This window comes from Zootermopsis nevadensis, unplaced genomic scaffold (genome assembly GCF_977971745.1).
Source record: "Zootermopsis nevadensis isolate Lab colony 2312 unplaced genomic scaffold, Znev_1.0 Znev_ptg000031l, whole genome shotgun sequence".
Lineage (NCBI taxonomy): Eukaryota > Metazoa > Arthropoda > Insecta > Blattodea > Termopsidae > Zootermopsis > Zootermopsis nevadensis.
The window spans coordinates 4399865-4419874 of NW_028259163.1; the positions used below are offsets into that span (position 1 = coordinate 4399865).

The 20010-nt window shown below is 34.6% G+C and overlaps 2 protein-coding genes across 5 annotated transcripts in view; one reads left to right on the forward strand and one right to left on the reverse strand.

Annotated features, from left to right (window-relative positions):
* Positions 1-394: 394 nt before the first annotated feature.
* LOC147872021 (putative glutamate receptor) lies at positions 395-1714 on the forward strand. Its single transcript, XM_087359349.1, has one exon. The coding sequence runs from the start codon at positions 429-431 to the stop codon at positions 1626-1628; it is 1200 nt and encodes a 399-aa protein (XP_087215475.1). The 5' UTR covers positions 395-428; the 3' UTR covers positions 1629-1714.
* A 7691-nt stretch (positions 1715-9405) lies between these two features.
* Positions 9406-20010, reverse strand: part of LOC110827019 (uncharacterized) — a 44570-nt gene continuing 33965 nt past the window's right edge. For all 4 annotated transcript variants that reach the window (XM_022058235.2, XM_022058236.2, XM_022058234.2 and 1 more), the window contains exon 2: positions 9406-17977. In XM_022058235.2, coding sequence (XP_021913927.2) covers positions 11771-17713 — 5943 coding nt within the window. In that variant the 5' untranslated portion in view covers positions 17714-17977 and the 3' untranslated portion in view covers positions 9406-11770. The remainder of the gene's footprint in view (positions 17978-20010) is intronic.

Genomic DNA, 20010 nt, shown 5'->3' on the forward strand with positions numbered 1-20010 from the left:
CTGAATATATACGAATTCAAATCACCAACCTTAAAACAAGCAGAGATTGGAATCCACGAGCAAGATTCTTAATAATACTGACGCAGAGTAATAATTTTACAGAAGCCAGACTTAAAATATTAGAAGACATTTTCACAGAGCTTTGGAAATTCAGGGTAATTAACGTTGTTATCCTAACACGTGCTCTGAAGACAAAACTGGGTAAGATTGATGTCGATGAAAAGAACCTTCCTGTGTTCGATGCTTTCACCTGGTTCCCGTATGAACCTTCCGCCAAATGCGGTGAGATCAGAGACGCTGTTCTGCTCGATCGGTGGATATTACAAGGCAAAGGTAATTTCTTGTTCAACACTTCATTGTATCCCCCAAAAATACCAAAAGACTTTCGTGGTTGTCCGTTACGAGTATCTGCTTTTGAATATCCACCAATGATGATGAGAATGAAGACGGAATATGGTATAATTGAGTACGAAGAGGGAATCGAACTGAGACTCTTACATCAGATGGCTAGAATAACCAATATGTCATTGTTATTCAGACCACCCCCCGCCGATAACGGATACTGGGGAAACGATTTGGGAAACGGATCGTGGACCGGTTTAACAGGCGAGATCATCAGAGGATATTCGGACATCGCCCTAGACAATTTCTGGTACAGATGTCACATCTTAAACGATATGGAGTGTCTGGAACCTCATTTTATGGATTCAGCGATGTGGTTTGTCCCCTGTGCCAAAAGGTATCCTCGATGGACTAGCATTACGAGGGTATTCGAAGCTAACCTCTGGTTAGGACTCTTGTCTTCTTATATTACAGTCTCTTTGTTCATGTGGCTTGTGGTTAAAATCATCCACAACATTTCTCATCCTGACAACGAAGCATATACAGGAATAGTTCAATGTTTCCTCAACTTCTGGGCTGTTATCCTCGAAGAATCAGCTCCAAACAATCCTCCAAACGTATTTTCGATTAGATTCGTATTTTTAATGTGGGTTGTGTATTGTTGGGCGGTTAATACGGTCTACCAGACATTTTTGACAAGTTACCTAATCGACACTGGTCTTCAGAGTCAGATATCTTCAGAAAAAGAACTTTTAAACTCTGGCATGACGTATGGTATACACAAAGTTCTTCTAGTCCAAATACCACACCTGGCATCTAAACATTATCCGCGTAGAATTGACTGCGTTACTTTTGAATATTGTCAGGATCGCACAGCATTTAAAGGAGACCTCGCTTTCGTATTTTCGTCCTTAAACATGGCGTACGTTATAGCCGAACGGTACATGGATGGTAATGGAAAACCTCTGATATGTAAATTCGATGAGGTTATTTCTAATCAGATTATATCGATACCCGTAATAAAAGGTTTGCCGATGATAGATGAGTTAAATAATGTTATTCAGAACACCAAAGAAGCAGGATTGTTAGAGTACTGGCTAAAGAACGTAGAGTATATTGCGATTCTGGCTTCGGCAAATGATTTTAGTGTCCCAGGAGGTGAATACACTAAATTAACACTAGAACACTTACAATCTCCATTTTATTTCTTGTTTCTGGGTTATGCACTCTCTTTAATTACTTTCATAACAGAATTTATCTCTCGCTGGAAACAAGCTGTGCATTAAATGGAATTACAAGAAATATTTTATCCGTATCATAAATCTTCTTTAGAAAATACTTTGTGTGGTATGCAAATTACATTCTACATAAACGCACTGGAATGGAATGAATAAAATAAATTAAAATAAGAAAAATAAGATTAATTCCATTATGTATATGATAATTATTTCCTTTCTCGAGTTTTCTACGTTCATCCGTCGTTGGTCTATTTGACAGGAGATTATAATAGACATGTCATAGCTCGGGAACTGTTTAATGCATATAGCGAACACTACTCGTAGCTATTAGGTTAATAAACGAGATGTGTTACGTCACGTCATCTCGCACGCCTGATTCATTATTTTTAGTCGCGAGATGTTTATAACACATCAGTATCTTTACGCTAATTATTTCAGAAAACTTTGTTTTAAGAAAAAACGAAAAAAAAATCATTTTTATAGTTAGAATAATTATTTGTTCCCTTAGATATTTCGTTAAGAAATTTTATTTTGTTTTAATCAATATTTATTTACTATTTTATGAGGTGACTAAGATAGATTTCGAATATATTTGTACAGAATTCTTTATAGAAGAAGGATGATTCTGCATGTTCCTTTATTATTTATTTATATTTTCGAACGAACTGTCACAATAAATGCTGTATAATTTTTAAACATCTTGTATTCCAGATTTCAAGGGTCTTAATTATATTGATATTTTAATGTTACGAAATAAAATATACCACTGTGGAAAAAATATTCAAAAAAAAACATTGATTCTTCGGTAATGGAATACAAATTAAATAATATTTTCTCACACGTTTTAAACAAAATATTAAAATAGGCTGGGTGTATTAAAAATTATATTTATGTTAACTTACATTTAAAGTACCAGCTCATCTACATTCAAGTGTAATTGTGGTTTTTCCACGATTTGCTTATTTATAAAATATTACTGAACTTTATCATTCTATGAGAGGCTTCTCTAAAATTATTCCAGTAGACTAAAAGCACATTTTTCTCCTCGCACAGACAAAAAACATCATATTTAATGTTTTAATATCTCCATATGCATAATACAACATTACAGTCGTACCTACCCCAGTAATGTAAATCATTAGCGTAAAGTTTCAAAAACCCCTTAAGATGCTCAGGTAGTCTAGAAATTATTCTTCCTGAATGTTTATTATCGTATTAATTATCCTTATTCTGAGCCATGTTACAGTAATCATTATCAAACACTGTATTTCTAACATCTATTTTAATATTATACACCCATCTCCTCCTTGGTCTCGCAAGTGGTGTTTTACATTAAAGGTTTCGTACTAACAGACTATGCATTTCTACTTCGTGCATTCTATAAGTTCTACCCATCTTATTCTTCACCTGATTATTTATACAGCGTATGGAACAATGCAAGTATTAAAAAAAAATTCATTATTTTCAGTTACCACTATAAAAATTAATATTTGTCATAAAATGGAGCAAACGTTTCACAGAAATTTGCGTTTTTAATGAATTATAAGTCATGAAAACCTAGAAGACGACTTTTACTCATTGGTGATAAAAATAAACACCCAAGGATTTGCATTTTATAACACATTTAATGTCATTTAAAGTGAAAGTACTTCGATTCAGAACACATGTTTCCCAATTACGGTCTCTTAAGTTATAGATTTTCCTCTACAGTCGTAAAGTGTATTACAGACAAAAATCAATAATCCCTTTCTATGGCCTTATTCAACACGTGCTGCACTCCAGTGGAGGAAATAGGAGACAAATGCACGTAACGTAGTGAAACATAAAAGTAAAAGTAATCGACCCTCTGAAGCCGAAGGTCGTAATAATTTAAGAAACTCAGTCCGTACAGCAAATAAAATACAGAGATTAATTAATTAACACTGTTCAAGGAATTAATCTTTGTTTACGGCGAGAATCGTAATAAATCCATCAATACAAAAACGCAGAGTTAATGATTGTTAAAGTGGCTTTTAAATTTTTAAAAATGTGTATAGTGTATAATATCATTTCAAATACTTTGTAGATTTTTTGTACGTTAAGTTGTCTTTAATTAAAATTTATAATATTGTATTCGAGCTATATGAAACTGGTTTTCAGATTTTCGAGTTTTACCTTCAGCTGTTTATCAGTTCCATCATCTGACGTTCTGCATTAAACTGCACTGCGATAACACAGTGTTACAACAACAACAACAAAAATGTATGCGACGCGAGTGTCACAGGTTGAAAACCCTAAACCAAAAATGCGAAACATGAAATTCGACAAAAACAAAGCTGTCGACACGGAGGACATGTGTGTAATCAGGCAAACTGAAACACGTGAAATACTCGCTAATTTTATATTAAAAAGCATATAAAATATTCTCAAGGAGATATTAAAACTCTTCACATGATGTTACCTACATTTCATCCGCCCACTATAATTTGTTTCAATGTTAAAGTTTGTGTCGTAGCAAATCTCAACTGAAGATATTTCCTTTTCTCTGACAAAAAAGACCACGCTGAACATTTTCTGCACGAAAGAGTTTCTTTTTAACGTTTATTCTTTCGGACAGTTTTACAGATCTTCTCCTAAAACGGGCGCCTACACATTTCCCGGGTAACGAAAATGTCCTTTTCATGAAAGAATTAGTATCTTCCAAAAGAGAAGTCTTCGTCACATTACAAGAACAAACGTCTCTTAATAAAGCAATAAAATCCTACATTTTAAACATACAACCGTATAATTATCCTAGACATAAATCTATAAATCATTTTTCCATGGAAAACTCCCTTCAGTATAAAGGCAAAAATTAACTTCGTGATGTGCCCAGTGGTTGACCAGCTCATCGAAGCAAATATGTGGCAATGGAAGCCAAATTTTAAAAAAAAGAATGTTTTCCGCTACAGATTAATGTGGCCATATTAATAATTGCATTTCAGAAGTACGTAGGAATGTTTGTTATGGGGTCTCGATCACTGGATGTAGTTGGTTACACTTGAAAAAGTATTTGGCAAAAATAAATTTACATCAATTGAATATTACTTAACTTCTCAGTACAATATTTTTAAAATGCTATTTTCATGAAATTATTCCTAGAAATAAAATATACACAAATAAATTTAAATTAAATTATATACAATCTCATATTATTACTTATTTAAGGAATAATTACTGAAAAAGTGACGTATTAACAAACATACTCATATTTCAACAGACGCCAGCCTTATACAGAAAAGTCTGTATCAGACACAAATTTTCCATTCAATATAACTTTGTAAATGTTCATAAAAGATTAGTAATTAACTTTCAGATTAAATTTTATCAACTTCCGGCAGTGTCAACCACTGGCACACAAGAGACGACGATATTAAAACGGATCTCAAAAATATAGTGGTTAACTGAAATGGTATGTGAGGTTATGGGCAACGAATGCAGATGTATACTTTGCTCAGTTACGTTACCTGTGCTGACATCTTGCGTCTGATGTGACTGGGTCTACAGTTGGTGCACGGATCAGCAACATGGCACTAGACCAAGTTTGTATCACAGCTTTCACTCTACTTAGCAACGCTTTAACATAGTACGAGGTAATAACACATGGAATAAGTAACATTTTCTTTACAACACGGTTACAAAAGATGTCAACTTTCCACACAACCACTCTTAAAAGCACGTAATTCAGATGTACATCTGTTATCGATCAATCCGGAAGACAGATTGATAACTGGCGATAGAAAAGTATCGACCAACGGTCGATACAGGACGTATCGACCAACGGTCGATACTACAGGTATCGACAAGAATGTGGGTGGATTTTTGATATGCACAAATCACATATAAGAACCGTCACAGAAAAGAACGTCTAATATAACATTCTAGCTTATTTTTATCTTCGCTTATTTGAAGACATTGTATCAGTTTCAGAGATTATGTAGCAACAACTGGAAATAGTAGAATCATTACGAGTGGTAGACGTAACTTCAAAACGCTGTGGATTTACGGTCGGCCCATAAGGTCGAAAATCCCTTGATAGTCTGACACGGCATCGTTTACAATAACATGACAGTAACACATACGTACATAAACATAAATATTACACTGTTATTTTATAAGATGAATAACTTTTTTATCAGAGTGACGCATATACATTCATCACGGTGGTTATCGATTATTTTGTACTCTCTCCACCTGATCCATTCTTTTACCTTACTTAATCGTGTGAGATTTTCTTCTCGTAATTTACGTTGAACCTGCGTAAGACTTTGATCATTATTCAACCAGTCAAGGAAAACTCTAACTCAGACTCAATATCTTTGTTTTCCTCGTGTTTCTGTAAGAGAATATTGGTTAGGTTTTATAAATCTCAGGGTTGTAATATGCGAAATAAATGCAAGGACTTAGCTTCTAGGGCTGTGTACCACATATTTACAAGATCCGTCAGCTTGTGATACGGTAAATTTGCTTCCGTGTGTTACTAGTTCATTAGAACAAACTTCCTGATTTTAAACCAATATCACGTGCCCTGAAGTCAAACAGCCTTCGTATTTTTTGACTTGACGTATGTAAACGAAGTTCGCAATCTCCTCATACAAATATAACATTTCCAATTTAAAAAAGTATCCCTGGAGGAAATTTTATTATGAGTAAATACTAAGAATTCACGCAATTTTCACACACATATGATTATATCCAACTGAGAATTTTCTCAAGAAACAGAATATCCCAAAAACAAAAGGTGTATACACACAACCATTACATATAACAAAAGTGTTTTTAATACCAGTACTGTACATGAGATGAACTAGGCATTTTTTACGCATAGGAAAGATGACCAATGTGTAAAAAAAATTGTTGGAAATCCTGAAGCGTGGAGTCTACTTAAAAGACCAATGAATGGTAGAGGATAATATTAAAATGGGTCTTGAGGAAACACGGTTTGATTGGATTCATATGATTCAGAGTATGGTCTGGTAGCAGGATGTTGTGCAATTAACTTTCGAGTTCTATAAAAGACGGTAATTTCTTAACCACCTAAACGTACTGTTAGCGTCTCAAGGACAATTCTACTGCATGAAATATGGAAACATATGATTACCGACATTATTGAAAGGGTTAATATTACCGAATGAGCTACCGATATTTGTCCGTCTTGGTTTGCCTGTTGTCCTATAGAGGCGCTACCTATATGCTCACTGCTGAGGACCGCGGATAGATGAGGTTATGTTTGGAGAGTTGGGGTGGGTGTGGTCGTATTTGGATATGTTATGTAGATGGCTACTTAAACAGATACAAATAAGTAAGCCTACATACTTGAAATGAAACAGCAATTTCATTTTTTTTTATATTTCGCACTTTGAATGCGTGTTACAAAAATAGAACACATCACAAATACATATTGATAAACAGACCCTCATTTACGACATCTATGTTTAAAATTCGAACTAATACAGAATAGGTCTGTCACATGTGCTTTAATACAAATTAACATCAAGTGATAAGGTAAATGGGAAATCTGTGAACAGTAGAAACGTGTACAAACATTAGAACTTGAATATGATGGAAACGATATAACTCAACTCAGCTTTATGTCCATAAAACAAATCCAGTTTGATGGTTTTACTACGCACTGAAAAACTATTGTAGCATGTTAATACACCACAATGAAAAATTATGGTCAATATGTAAGAGAAAGTGTAGTTTAACAGTGGGAGTAGAGATAGAGCAGAAGTATCTGACATACCTTCCAGATTTCAGATCCATTGGCCACTCTGTAATGTGTTGTGTAGGCCCCCGGAGCTAGGCTAGACTAAATCTTTTACCTGTCAAGGATAAAACCCCAGTTGTCCAACCTGTAGTCACCCAGGCTCGAGGGAAACAGCCATTCAGATATACTTCCATGTCGAAATGCATCTTCGTGCGTTGTGCTCAATCAAAAACTGGGGACAACTTTACCCTTACGACACCCCAAAACCACAATACAAATTACAGTAAATTGAGGAAGCGTAGTTGGGGTTACCAACTCCACCTATGGACAAATCAATACAACTACCATTTACGTGTGCAAACAAGACAGAAAACAAAAATTAGAAAACACAGCAGTAATTCAAATAAGATTCATACTATGGTCTAGAAATAGCAGTGTAAAAATATATTATAATTAAGAGAAAAAATAAGTTTAATAATAGCTAATTTTAGACTATAATTAAAAAATATTTCAATACAACAATTATTATATCAAGAAAGGTTTAAACTTTTACAAACAGATAAAACAATCAAATATAAGATTATAAAATGGGCAAAATTAAAACACAAATATCTGTCTAAAGTTTTGAGACAAAAATATATTGATTAACCAACACACATTTTGGAAATTTTCCATATCTCATTTTTTCATATTAAAATATTAAACACGTCAGAATCTTGCTTCAATTCCATCGTCAGGTTGAAGTGTGAACTTGTTCAGTCCATACATGGATAGAAAGAGAGATTTAATTCCATCCAACAGACCCCAAAAGACAAAGTTTCATACATTTACCTGTGGAAGGAAAACCAGCTTTCAAAATGTTGGGTTTCTAACCTAAAAATTTGGCAATGGATAATATCCAAAGTATGTTAGTTTCAATAACAAAGTTTACATAACACAAATTTCACTGTGCATATAATTAAATCTAACAAATACATTCCCTTTAAAATGAAAACATCCAAAGTCTCACGAAATTGTTAAACCTTTGAATGTCTATTTGTTGAAAGTTATGTGTGATTATTACTTTACTAAAACACTCACGTAAAATACGCAACAACTTTCCAAGGACATTCAACAATTAGCATTACGACAAACATGTACAGACAAGCAAGCCTTCTGCCAAGAGTAATTTTACTTGGAAGTCTTTCCCTTTTGAGAAATAAAATGTCTGTTCTCACACGAATCAACGGAACTGAAATAATTAATTTGTTCGATGCCGGCAGACACGGTTTATGAATATTATTTCACCAGCAATGAAATTAATACGATATAATCAGTAAATTAGAGCCCATATAAGTTTTGGACTCTAAATACTATATGTAATATTCAACACAAATAAAATTGCATACTTTTTGGTTAAAACCATACAAAAATGTTCGCATCGCATTTCCCGGGAAAAAATACAATTTCACATATTAATTTTAGGGTACATTTTGATAATAAAGAATTTATCTTACATATCAGTAAATATCAGTAATATCTCGAAAGAGATATGGAAAATTTACATTACCAAGATATTTAACGAGGATGTTAGAACCTTGATGGTTATCTTTAAACAAATGCACGACCTCTTATCTGTGAACACTTTTGAAAATAATATATAGCTTTTCACGAATGTAACTTCTCACTAGCAAGTTGGGCTTGGAGATGAAGACGAAACTAGTGAAGTGTTACGTATGGAGCAGAGACTTGGACACTCAGGAAGAAGGAACAGAAATACCTGGAGAGTTTTGAAATGTGGTGTTGGAGAAGAATAGAGAAGATCAGGTGGACGGATCGAGTGACCAACGAAGAAGTATTGAGGAGAGTCAACGAGCAAAGAAACATTCTGCAGGCGATTACACGAAGGAAAGCTAACTGGCTGGGACATATTATGAGAAGGAATGGATTACTGAGTGATATCATCGAAGGCCAGGTTGAAGGAAAGCGAGGACTGGGAAGAAGATTGATACAGCTAACCGACGACCTTAAACAAGGAAAGAAGTTGACGTTCCAGGAATTAAAGCGAGAAGCCGAGAATAGGGACAACTGGAGAGCTCTTTTTGGGCAGAGCAATGGACCTGTCGTAAGACAGAACACTTAATAATAATAATAATAACTGTATCTATGGTATTTGAATTTATGTAAAAATTGTCACTGAACACCGAAATAGATGTAGATAACGCTCTGGAATACACAACTGAAGAATTTTCTATGGACTTCTCATAGATTATTAAGCGAAGAGTAAAATTCGTGAAAAATAAATTGACTGACTTGCGTGAAATGCGGAGAGTTCCAGTAGCTTGAAGTTGAATGGTATGGAGGACAGCAGATCTGAAAGCAACTTAAGTTCAATTGAACTACAAATAATGATTTTCTTTTCCTTCCCGAGTAACAGCATATCTCATGACACATTTTTAAAAGTCTTATAATAAAAACAAGACTATATCATATTTCGTCAAATATGGGGATTATTTTACAAGCTTTCATATCTAAAACCAAATGGCCATACCAAATACACAAAAATAAAATAACCTATTACGATGGGCGAATGGTTTTACATTAGCTATAGTACTTTTTAGTCCAATTCAGGCCGAGTAACGTAACAAAATAAATATGGAATTAGCTGTGTACTTACAAAAAATTATAAGGAAATATTAATATTGGAAGCATTTAATTATGAAGACATAGAATTATATTTGGAGAAATCAGATAAAACAATTGAAAAAACTATTTTTTTAAAGTAAGTAACTCCAGATTTTTGATAATGGTTTTCGAGACTATAAAATGAGCATGATCTATTCACGAAAATATTAGTATGCAGGTACTGTGTACGCTCTTAACAATAAAGTATTTTTCTTTTAATTGTGTTGAAAAGAATAAACTCCATGAAATATAACATTTCAAAAGACAACAAATCTTTCTTAAGATGGCCGTCTTCTGAGTTGTTGCGCCGTGTAGTCTGGTACACGGTGCAAACACCAGAAGACGGCCATCTTCAGACTCACCACGAAAACCACAAATCACACAAAATCTTTATTCTTTTACTGAAGTCCTGTGCTGAGTACAAACAGCTATAGAAAATATTACTTATTTTCCAATGTTGATGGTTTCATACATATTGGATGTCTTTCTTGTTCATTATTTTAGTTTAAGCATTTAATATATTATGATTTAACAGTAGATCTTGCATTTGAATACTCTGATATGGAAGCAGCTGAAATTAATGAGACGATAAGAAAGAACATAATACACAATGACGAAAAGTATCACAGAAATACGGTTAAGACACCATGTACATAAACTATACTGCAAAAGCCGATACTAAATAAACTTTAGGGTCTCCCTGTAGGTTATTTCACTATTATTCTCTTTAAAGTTACTTTCCTTACCATTTGAAGTCTTTGCTTTCGTCAGTTATGAATGACAAATGCCATCTGGTGGAACATCAAAGACCCATGATGGCTGCTGATGATTCAGCTGATACATGAATCAGCATCTTACAAACAAACAATACAGGCTACAAAGTTGAGCAGACCTGGACATTAATTCAGAAGCACAATGAAACATCTCACATTAAAATAACACAATATTGAGGCAAATATGTAAATTACTACATTCAAGGCTGAATGTTACGGAAATCCATACACTCTATAATAGAAAATATCTTGAAAATGATATAATATATCGATTTAATGTAGAATATTTCTCTAAGAATTTAACATATCCATTTTGCATACTCTAAATTGATGTTTGCAGCGAGTGCAAAGAATTATAAATAATTCTTGTCCTTACGTTACAATATCAAAGGTCCGAGAGTTATGTCGAAATGTGAAATCAATTAAAATCTGTTCACATAACAAGAAGTAAGAAACCGTCCACTGCCGATAATTCCGCAAATTATGACAAAAGTTTATGAACGTTGAGCCTCAAATGGTTGAATCACCGCCATATTGTATTAAAGTATCGTAATCTACTTCACCAACCACAGTTACCAGAACTGAAAAATGTTTGTAAGAAATACACGTCTTTTGAAGCACTGGCGATTCCATGGAATCGGGAGTCACGGTGGGGACGGGACGCTGCACACACATATTCATAACAATCTTTTGTTTCCAACAAAAGTCGTAAAACAGTTTAGTTTCAATGGCAGTATTATAATGAATGGTATTGTTACATTATAATTCCTAAGCTGTCATGTTTTTTACGATCATCAATACTAATTTTTTGGTTATCACAAAATCTTCAATTCTTTAACTGTCATCTACACAAACTCATATAAAACTATGGAATTCACTTGTGACACTTTTCCTTCATCTTCTTATTGTGTTCAATACACGCCTCCGTGCTTAAACAGTCTCATGAAATTCACTTCCTCAATTTGCATCGCTCTTAATAACACGTACAAAATTTTCATTTTTAGCAGCTAAAATTGTTGTTTCTTCTACCACTCTTCTCTTTCGATTGTAACTATTGATGGCAGAGATGAGTAAAATTCACTTTCAAAAGTCACGCCAACATCTACGCCCTCCAGACCAAGAGTTGCATCATCCTCCACGTAACCCACAATTTCTTCAGCAACATATGTTAGCACATCTTCGTCATATTCAACTTCAAAGGCTACACATCCATTGTCATGTTCATCATCTAAACGTGTCTGTATACCCATTTTATTTTCCCTTTCGCTCGGTTGTACAACTTCGTGACATTTAAATTGAACAGTTTCTTCACATTCACCAACAGCTACCTGATCCTCGCTTCTATCACTTTCAATTGTACGACGACTTACTTGATCTTTATCTTCTGTAGCTTCATAAAATCCACCTTCAACAACTAACCCTCCACTGACACCTTCTAAATCTCCATTTTTATTTGCCCCTGCGTCATCTTCAGTATCGCCAGCAACACTAATTTCTTCAGATTCCTGAAGTTCACGTTCAGACGCAACACCGGCAAATTCCATACTTTCATTTCCATCTGTTGTGTTTCTATATACTTCAGTTTCATCTTCAGTATCGTCAGCAACACTAACTTCTTCAGATTCCTGAAGTTCACGTTCAGACGCAACACCGGCAACTTCCATACTTTCATTTCCATCTGTTGTGTTTCTATATACTTCAATTTCACCTTCAGTATCGTCAGCAACACTAACTTCTTCAGATTCCTGAAGTTCACGTTCAGACGCAACACCGGCAACTTCCATACTTTCATTTCCATCTGTTGTGTTTCTTTGTACTTCAGTTTCACCTTCAGTATCGTCAGCAACACTAACTTCTTCAGATTCCTGAAGTTCACGTTCAGACGCAACACCGGCAACTTCCATACTTTCATTTCCATCTGTTGTGTTTCTATATACTTCAGTTTCACCTTCAGTATCGTCAGCAACACTAACTTCTTCAGATTCCTGAAGTTCACGTTCAGACGCAACACCGGCAAATTCCATACTTTCATTTCCATCTGTTGTGTTTCTATATACTTCAGTTTCATCTTCAGTATCGTCAGCAACACTAACTTCTTCAGATTCCTGAAGTTCACGTTCAGACGCAACACCGGCAAATTCCATACTTTCATTTCCATCTGTTGTGTTTCTATATACTTCAGTTTCATCTTCAGTATCGTCAGCAACACTAACTTCTTCAGATTCCTGAAGTTCACGTTCAGACGCAACACCGTTAAATTCCATACATTCATTTCCATCTGTTGTGTTTCTATATACTTCAGTTTCATCTTCAGTATCGTCAGCAACACTAACTTCTTCAGATTCCTGAAGTTCACGTTCAGACGCAACACCGTTAAATTCCATACATTCATTTCCATCTGTTGTGTTTCTATATACTTCAGTTTCATCTTCAGTATCGTCAGCAACACTAACTTCTTCAGATTCCTGAAGTTCACGTTCAGACGCAACACCGTTAAATTCCATACATTCATTTCCATCTGTTGTGTTTCTATATACTTCAGTTTCATCTTCAGTATCGTCAGCAACACTAACTTCTTCAGATTGCTGAAGTTCACGTTCAGACGCAACACCGGCAAATTCCATACTTTCATTTCCATCTGTTGTGTTTCTATATACTTCAGTTTCATCTTCAGTATCGTCAGCAACACTAACTTCTTCAGATTCCTGAAGTTCACGTTCAGACGCAACACCGGCAACTTCCATACTTTCATTTCCATCTGTTGTGTTTCTATATACTTCAATTTCACCTTCAGTATCGTCAGCAACACTAACTTCTTCAGACTCCTGAAGTTCACGTTCAGACGCAACACCGGCAACTTCCATACTTTCATTTCCATCTGTTGTGTTTCTTTGTACTTTAGTTTCACCTTCAGTATCGTCAGCAACACTAACTTCTTCAGATTCCTGAAGTTCACGTTCAGACGCAACACCGGCAACTTCCATACTTTCATTTCCATCTGTTGTGTTTCTTTGTACTTCAGTTTCACCTTCAGTATCGTCAGCAACACTAACTTCTTCAGATTCCTGAAGTTCACGTTCAGACGCAACACCGGCAACTTCCATACTTTCATTTCCATCCGTTGTGTTTCTATGTACTTCAGTTTCTCCTTCAGTATCGTCAGCAACACTAACTTCTTCAGAGTCCTGAAGTTCACGTTCAGAAGCTACCCTTCGACTGATAATTTCATGTTCATTTTCAGTGGATTTGCTTCCAACCAAAGATTCCTGAACTTCATTTATGTCAGATTTAATTATTTTTAAATGATATTCACTTACAACAATCTCAACTTCATGAACATCTTCGTGTGTATCGGACGTATCTGTCAGTATGTTGCCTTCGACTTCTCTTTTGTCAGGAACGCAGACTTGTACAGTCTCCTGAAAATTTCTTTCAACATCTTTGCATGTATCTGATTCGACTGGAAATTCGAAGGATGGAATTTTGCAACGCTCTAAAACGACCATAGGGAACTTATTAGAATGCTTCAGTTCATGAACCTTAGCATCAATCTGATGTGAAAATTTCGCCAAACATGTTGAGCAGATAAAATGATTATTCGACTGTGGATCCAAGTCTTTAACATTCAGTTCGTTAGTCACTGATTTCGAGGTTTCCATGTGATGTAACCTCCGTCTTTTGCAACGTGTTGTCAGCATTTTACGTTTTCTTTTGCGACGTGGTAAGCAAGAACGTCCATTCTTCGTCTCTGGTGATTTCCTATTTGAGGCAGTTACCATATTATCTGGATTTAAAACGTCATTAACAATTTTCGATTCACCACACTCAACATTCTCTTGGAACTGAACATCATTCTTCTTACATTTGAGTCTGTCACAATAATTCTCATTTTTATTTGCTTTCAGGCTTTCTGTCAATTGTTTTATTGTGACAGAAGCTTCTAACAATTCAACATTTTGTTTCTTTGAATTTTCCGAACCATTTATAATCTTCTTTGGAGATTTATTTCTTTTCTTGTTTCCCTGTTTGATATTACTCAACCCCCTGTTAGGTTTTTTGACTGGGGTTTCAGATAATCCAACGTCGTGTTTACTAGAATTCTGTAAATCAACCACATCATTTTGTGAAGATAAAATATGTTTCTTGTTTTCCTGTTTGATATTACTCAACCCCCTGTTAAGTTTTTTGACTGGGGTTTCAGATAATCCAACGTCGTGTTTACTAGAATTCTGTAAATCAACCACATCATTTTGTGAAGATAAAATATGTTTCTTGTTTCCCTGTTTGATATTACTCAACCCCCTGTTAGGTTTTTTGACTGGGGTTTCAGATAATCCAACGTCGTGTTTACTAGAATTCTGTAAATCAACCACATCATTTTGTGAAGATAAAATATCTTTCTTGTTTTCCTGTTTGATATTACTCAACCCCCTGTTAAGTTTTTTGACTGGGGTTTCAGATAATCCAACGTCGTGTTTACTAGAATTCTGTAAATCAACCACATCATTTTGTGAAGATAAAATATCTTTCTTGTTTCCCTGTTTGATATTACTCAACCCCCTGTTAGGTTTTTTGACTGGGGTTTCAGATAATCCAACGTCGTGTTTACTAGAATTCTGTAAATCAACCAAATCATTTTGTGAAGATAAAATATGTTTCTTGTTTTCCTGTTTGATATTACTCAACCCCCTGTTAAGTTTTTTGACTGGGGTTTCAGATAATCCAACGTCGTGTTTACTAGAATTCTGTAAATCAACCACATCATTTTGTGAAGATAAAATATCTTTCTTGTTTTCCTGTTTGATATTACTCAACCCCCTGTTAAGTTTTTTGACTGGGGTTTCAGATAATCCAACGTCGTGTTTACTAGAATTCTGTAAATCAACCACATCATTTTGTGAAGATAAAATATCTTTCTTGTTTCCCTGTTTGATATTACTCAACCCCCTGTTAGGTTTTTTGACTGGGGTTTCAGATAATCCAACGTCGTGTTTACTAGAATTCTGTAAATCAACCAAATCATTTTGTGAAGATAAAATATGTTTCTTGTTTTCCTGTTTGATATTACTCAACCCCCTGTTAAGTTTTTTGACTGGGGTTTCAGATAATCCAACGTCGTGTTTACTAGAATTCTGTAAATCAACCACATCATTTTGTGAAGATAAAATATCTTTCTTGTTTTCCTGTTTGATATTACTCAACTCCCTGTTAAGTTTTTTGACTGGGGTTTCAGATAATCCAACGTCGTGTTTACTAGAATTCTGTAAATCAACCACATCATTTTGTGAAGATAAAATATCTTTCTTGTTTTCCTGTTTGATATTACTCAACCCCCTGTTAAGTTTTTTGACTGGGGTTTCAGATAATCCAACGTCGTGTTTACTAGAATTCTGTAAATCAACCACATCATTTTGTGAAGATAAAATATCTTTCTTGTTTCCCTGTTTGATATTACTCAACCCCCTGTTAGGTTTTTTGACTGGGGTTTCAGATAATCCAACGTCGTGTTTACTAGAATTCTGTAAATCAACCACATCATTTTGTGAAGATAAAATATCTTTCTTGTTTCCCTGTTTGATATTACTCAACCCCCTGTTAGGTTTTTTGACTGGGGTTTCAGATAATCCAACGTCGTGTTTACTAGAATTCTGTAAATCAACCACATCATTTTGTGAAGATAAAATATCTTTCTTGTTTCCCTGTTTGATATTACTCAACCCCCTGTTAAGTTTTTTGACTGGGGATTCAGATAATTCAACGTCGTGTTTACTAGAATTCTGTAAATCAACCAAATCATTTTGTGAAGATAAAATATGTTTCTTGTTTTCCTGTTTGATATTACTCAACCCCCTGTTAAGTTTTTTGACTGGGATTTCAGATAATCCAACGTCGTGTTTACTAGAATTCTGTAAATCAACCACATCATTTTGTGAAGATAAAATATCTTTCTTGTTTTCCTGTTTGATATTACTCAACCCCCTGTTAAGTTTTTTGACTGGGGTTTCAGATAATTCAACGTCGTGTTTACTAGAATTCTGTAAATCAACCACATCATTTTGGGAAGATAAAATATGTTTCTTGTTTCCCTGTTTGATATTACTCAACCCCCTGTTACGTTTTTTGACTGGGGTTTCAGATAATCCAACGTCGTGTTTACTAGAATTCTGTAAATCAACCAAATCATTTTGTGAAGATAAAATATCTTTCTTGTTTTCCTGTTTGATATTACTCAACCCCTTGTTAAGTTTCTTGACAGGGGTTTCAGATAATCCAACGTCGTGTTTACTAGAATTCTGTAAATCAACCACATCCGTTTGCGTAGATACAAAACGTTTCTTGTTTTCCTGTTTGGTATCGCTCAACTCCTTCGTTGGTTTTTGAACAGCTTTCGAGGATGCAGTCTGCCCAACTTCCTTCTGCAAGATCTTTTGTGGTGAATGTAGTTCATCGTTATCTGTATCCTTTCCTTTCGCTGGTTTAAATGTCTCTTTCTCAAGCCTCTTAACTTCACTGAATCTCCAAAGTTTCATCACATCTATCAGTTTGACAAAGCACTGTTGACCGAGCTGTGATATAAGTTTCAGTTCACACTCTGTTTTACAACATACTGAACACAGTGACTTCCCGATGACCCGACAATATTTAAAATCCAATTCACTCGAGTAATTTTTCCCACATTCACTGCATTGCTTAAAATCTGTCTTCATAGAAATCTCAGCGACTGCCATAGTCTGTGTACCATAATTGCTTTGACCTTGAAGTCTCTTCATTACATTTGTAGATCCATTTGAAAAGCCATTCTTATTTTTAGATTCTGAATCAGACGCAGTGAATTGTGTTCCTTTGAAGTGTGGAGAACCTGAACGGATTTTTCCTCCTTCACGAGCAATATCACTGTCCTTACGTGAGGAATTTTGAATTTTACATTTTCGACTCTTAGTTCTTACTTTGTAACTTTTAGGTTCCATTATTATTTCTGTTTATATATTTTCCTTTGGCTACTGTTAACCTGGGAGAATCATTTATATGGTTGCTGGCTTCAGGAAAATCTTGTGTTCTCTAAAATTGTCAGTTACTTTGTTTTCACGAATTTTATTTCCAAATTTTATGTGCCTGATGACTCCCCACTTGCTTCAAGCTTATGTGAAAATAATTCCTCTCTCTCTCTATCTTTGTTACGTGTGAAGCAAGATGATAATTCTCATTTATATCATTGTTTCATTTGTTGCATCCTGCAAACAACAAGCAAAATTAAAATTCTAACCCAAAGTTACAAACGTTGTATTTTCTCTAAAACAATAACATCTTTACAAATAACATCTAATAATTCTCTGATGACATATTTTTATGAATTCGTATATAAGTTCCATTCACTTTAATTCATTTTATATGCTAATTCAACGAAGAGATTATATAAATGATTTTATATTTATTTCTCAAGTACTTTAACAGATTTTCAATTCAACAGATTTTGATTATACAAGTTTCATTCATTATTATTAAAATGCTTGATTGAAATAAAGTGAGATTTGGGGTTCTCATGGCAAGTAGAATGAAGATAGCTGTGTTCCGAGATACTGTGCCACGTAATATCGTAGGAAGTTCACCGATTCTTCACCGGTGATTGCTGCCTCTGTCATCAGCCCAAGACCTCCTAAATACAAAGGAGTACTAACCACTGCATTCTGTCAAGGACTAATTATACCTATATTCCTTCAAATGTCTCTGCCTATACAGGGAGTGTAAAAAAAATGTCTCTGCCTATACAGGGAGTGTAAAAGAAATTATCAGTTAGGAAATATTAAATTTCGTGATCTACTTTTGTCTATAATTATCCACCTTTGTAACTACCCGACAGTTTCCAGACAAAACAATCTCATAAATATATCAAAAGTGAGTGATTTCTGGCTCGTTGTATATGCAAAACATCTACATTTCTCTCTTATACACTAACCTAGTACAGATAACATTAAAATTATACTAAAACTCCTTAATTTGTAATTTAACTTCACAAACGCCTTTAAACAAATGCAATATTTGAAGCTTGTCATTCTTAGACAATTTACGGTTTAACAGTGACTGATCTAATATTAGCCCTCCTTAGATAAGTAATTGTTATGTGGTCTGTAAATGCGCAGATGAGAGTGAAGAGTTAAAATAACAGACAGCAAACCCAAATGTTTATTATACACGGCTGGAATTATTAACATTGTGTCGCACTTCTTGTAATGCAGCATAGCCAAAAAGTTTACATTCTCGGCTCATGCACGACTAATCATATGATCAAATAAAATTTAAATGTGATATTTCCTTAATATGTCAATATTTTTACAATTTCAATTTTTTATTATTGTTATTACTGTCCTCCATAATAACAAAACAGAATGCAGTAACTTCCGAGGTATCTCTCTTTTGTCGTCATACAAAATTTTACCAAATATTCTTCTGGCACGGTAAATTCCATTTATTAATTAAACTACGGCGGACAATGAATGTGGATTCTACTGTAATAGGTCAACTATCGATCATTTGAAAATGTTACAAAATTTAAGTATCTGGGAACAATAACAACAAATATAAATGTGGTCCACGTTGAAATTAAGAGTATAATGAATTTTGGAAACACTTATTTTTATTTAATTCAAAAATTCTTACCATCCTATTTTCTATTTAAAACACTAAAGATTAGGGCATGTAAATATGCTAGTTGTCTTGTATGGTTATGAAAAATGGTCTCTTACCTCGAAGGAACAACATAAATTTAAGCCAATTGAATAAAATTTTTCTTGGATATTATCCATCGTCTAGTAAATATAAAACGTAAAACGACGTTTCGGAGATGGGACTCTATCTCCGTCTTCAGGTTCCTATCTCCGGAGATAGGGATTAGCTCTATCTAGTGGGCCAAACTGTGTAGGAACCTGAAGACGGAGATAGAGTCCCATCTCCGAAACGTCGTTTTACGTTTTATATTTACTAGACGATGGATAATATCCAAGAAAAATTTTATTCAATTGACTCTTCACCATCGTCAAGAAGTTTTAGATTTGATATAAATTTAAGCGTTTCAAAACAAAGTGCTCAGGAAGATATCTGGACCTGGAAAGTATTGAATAGGTACAAAATTTATAATATTACACAATGAGGAGCTTTGTGAATTGTACAGGCCACCTAACATGTTAAGGACGGCACACCACTGCCTTGATAAGACCCAGACTGGAACTCATACAAGTAGTTATCTGGGGTGTCAAAGCAAGTTATTCAT

What these genes read in the sequence shown, in the direction of transcription:
- LOC147872021 (XM_087359349.1), top strand. Translation starts at nt 429, where the DNA reads ATGATGATGAGAATGAAGACGGAATATGGTATAATTGAGTACGAAGAG.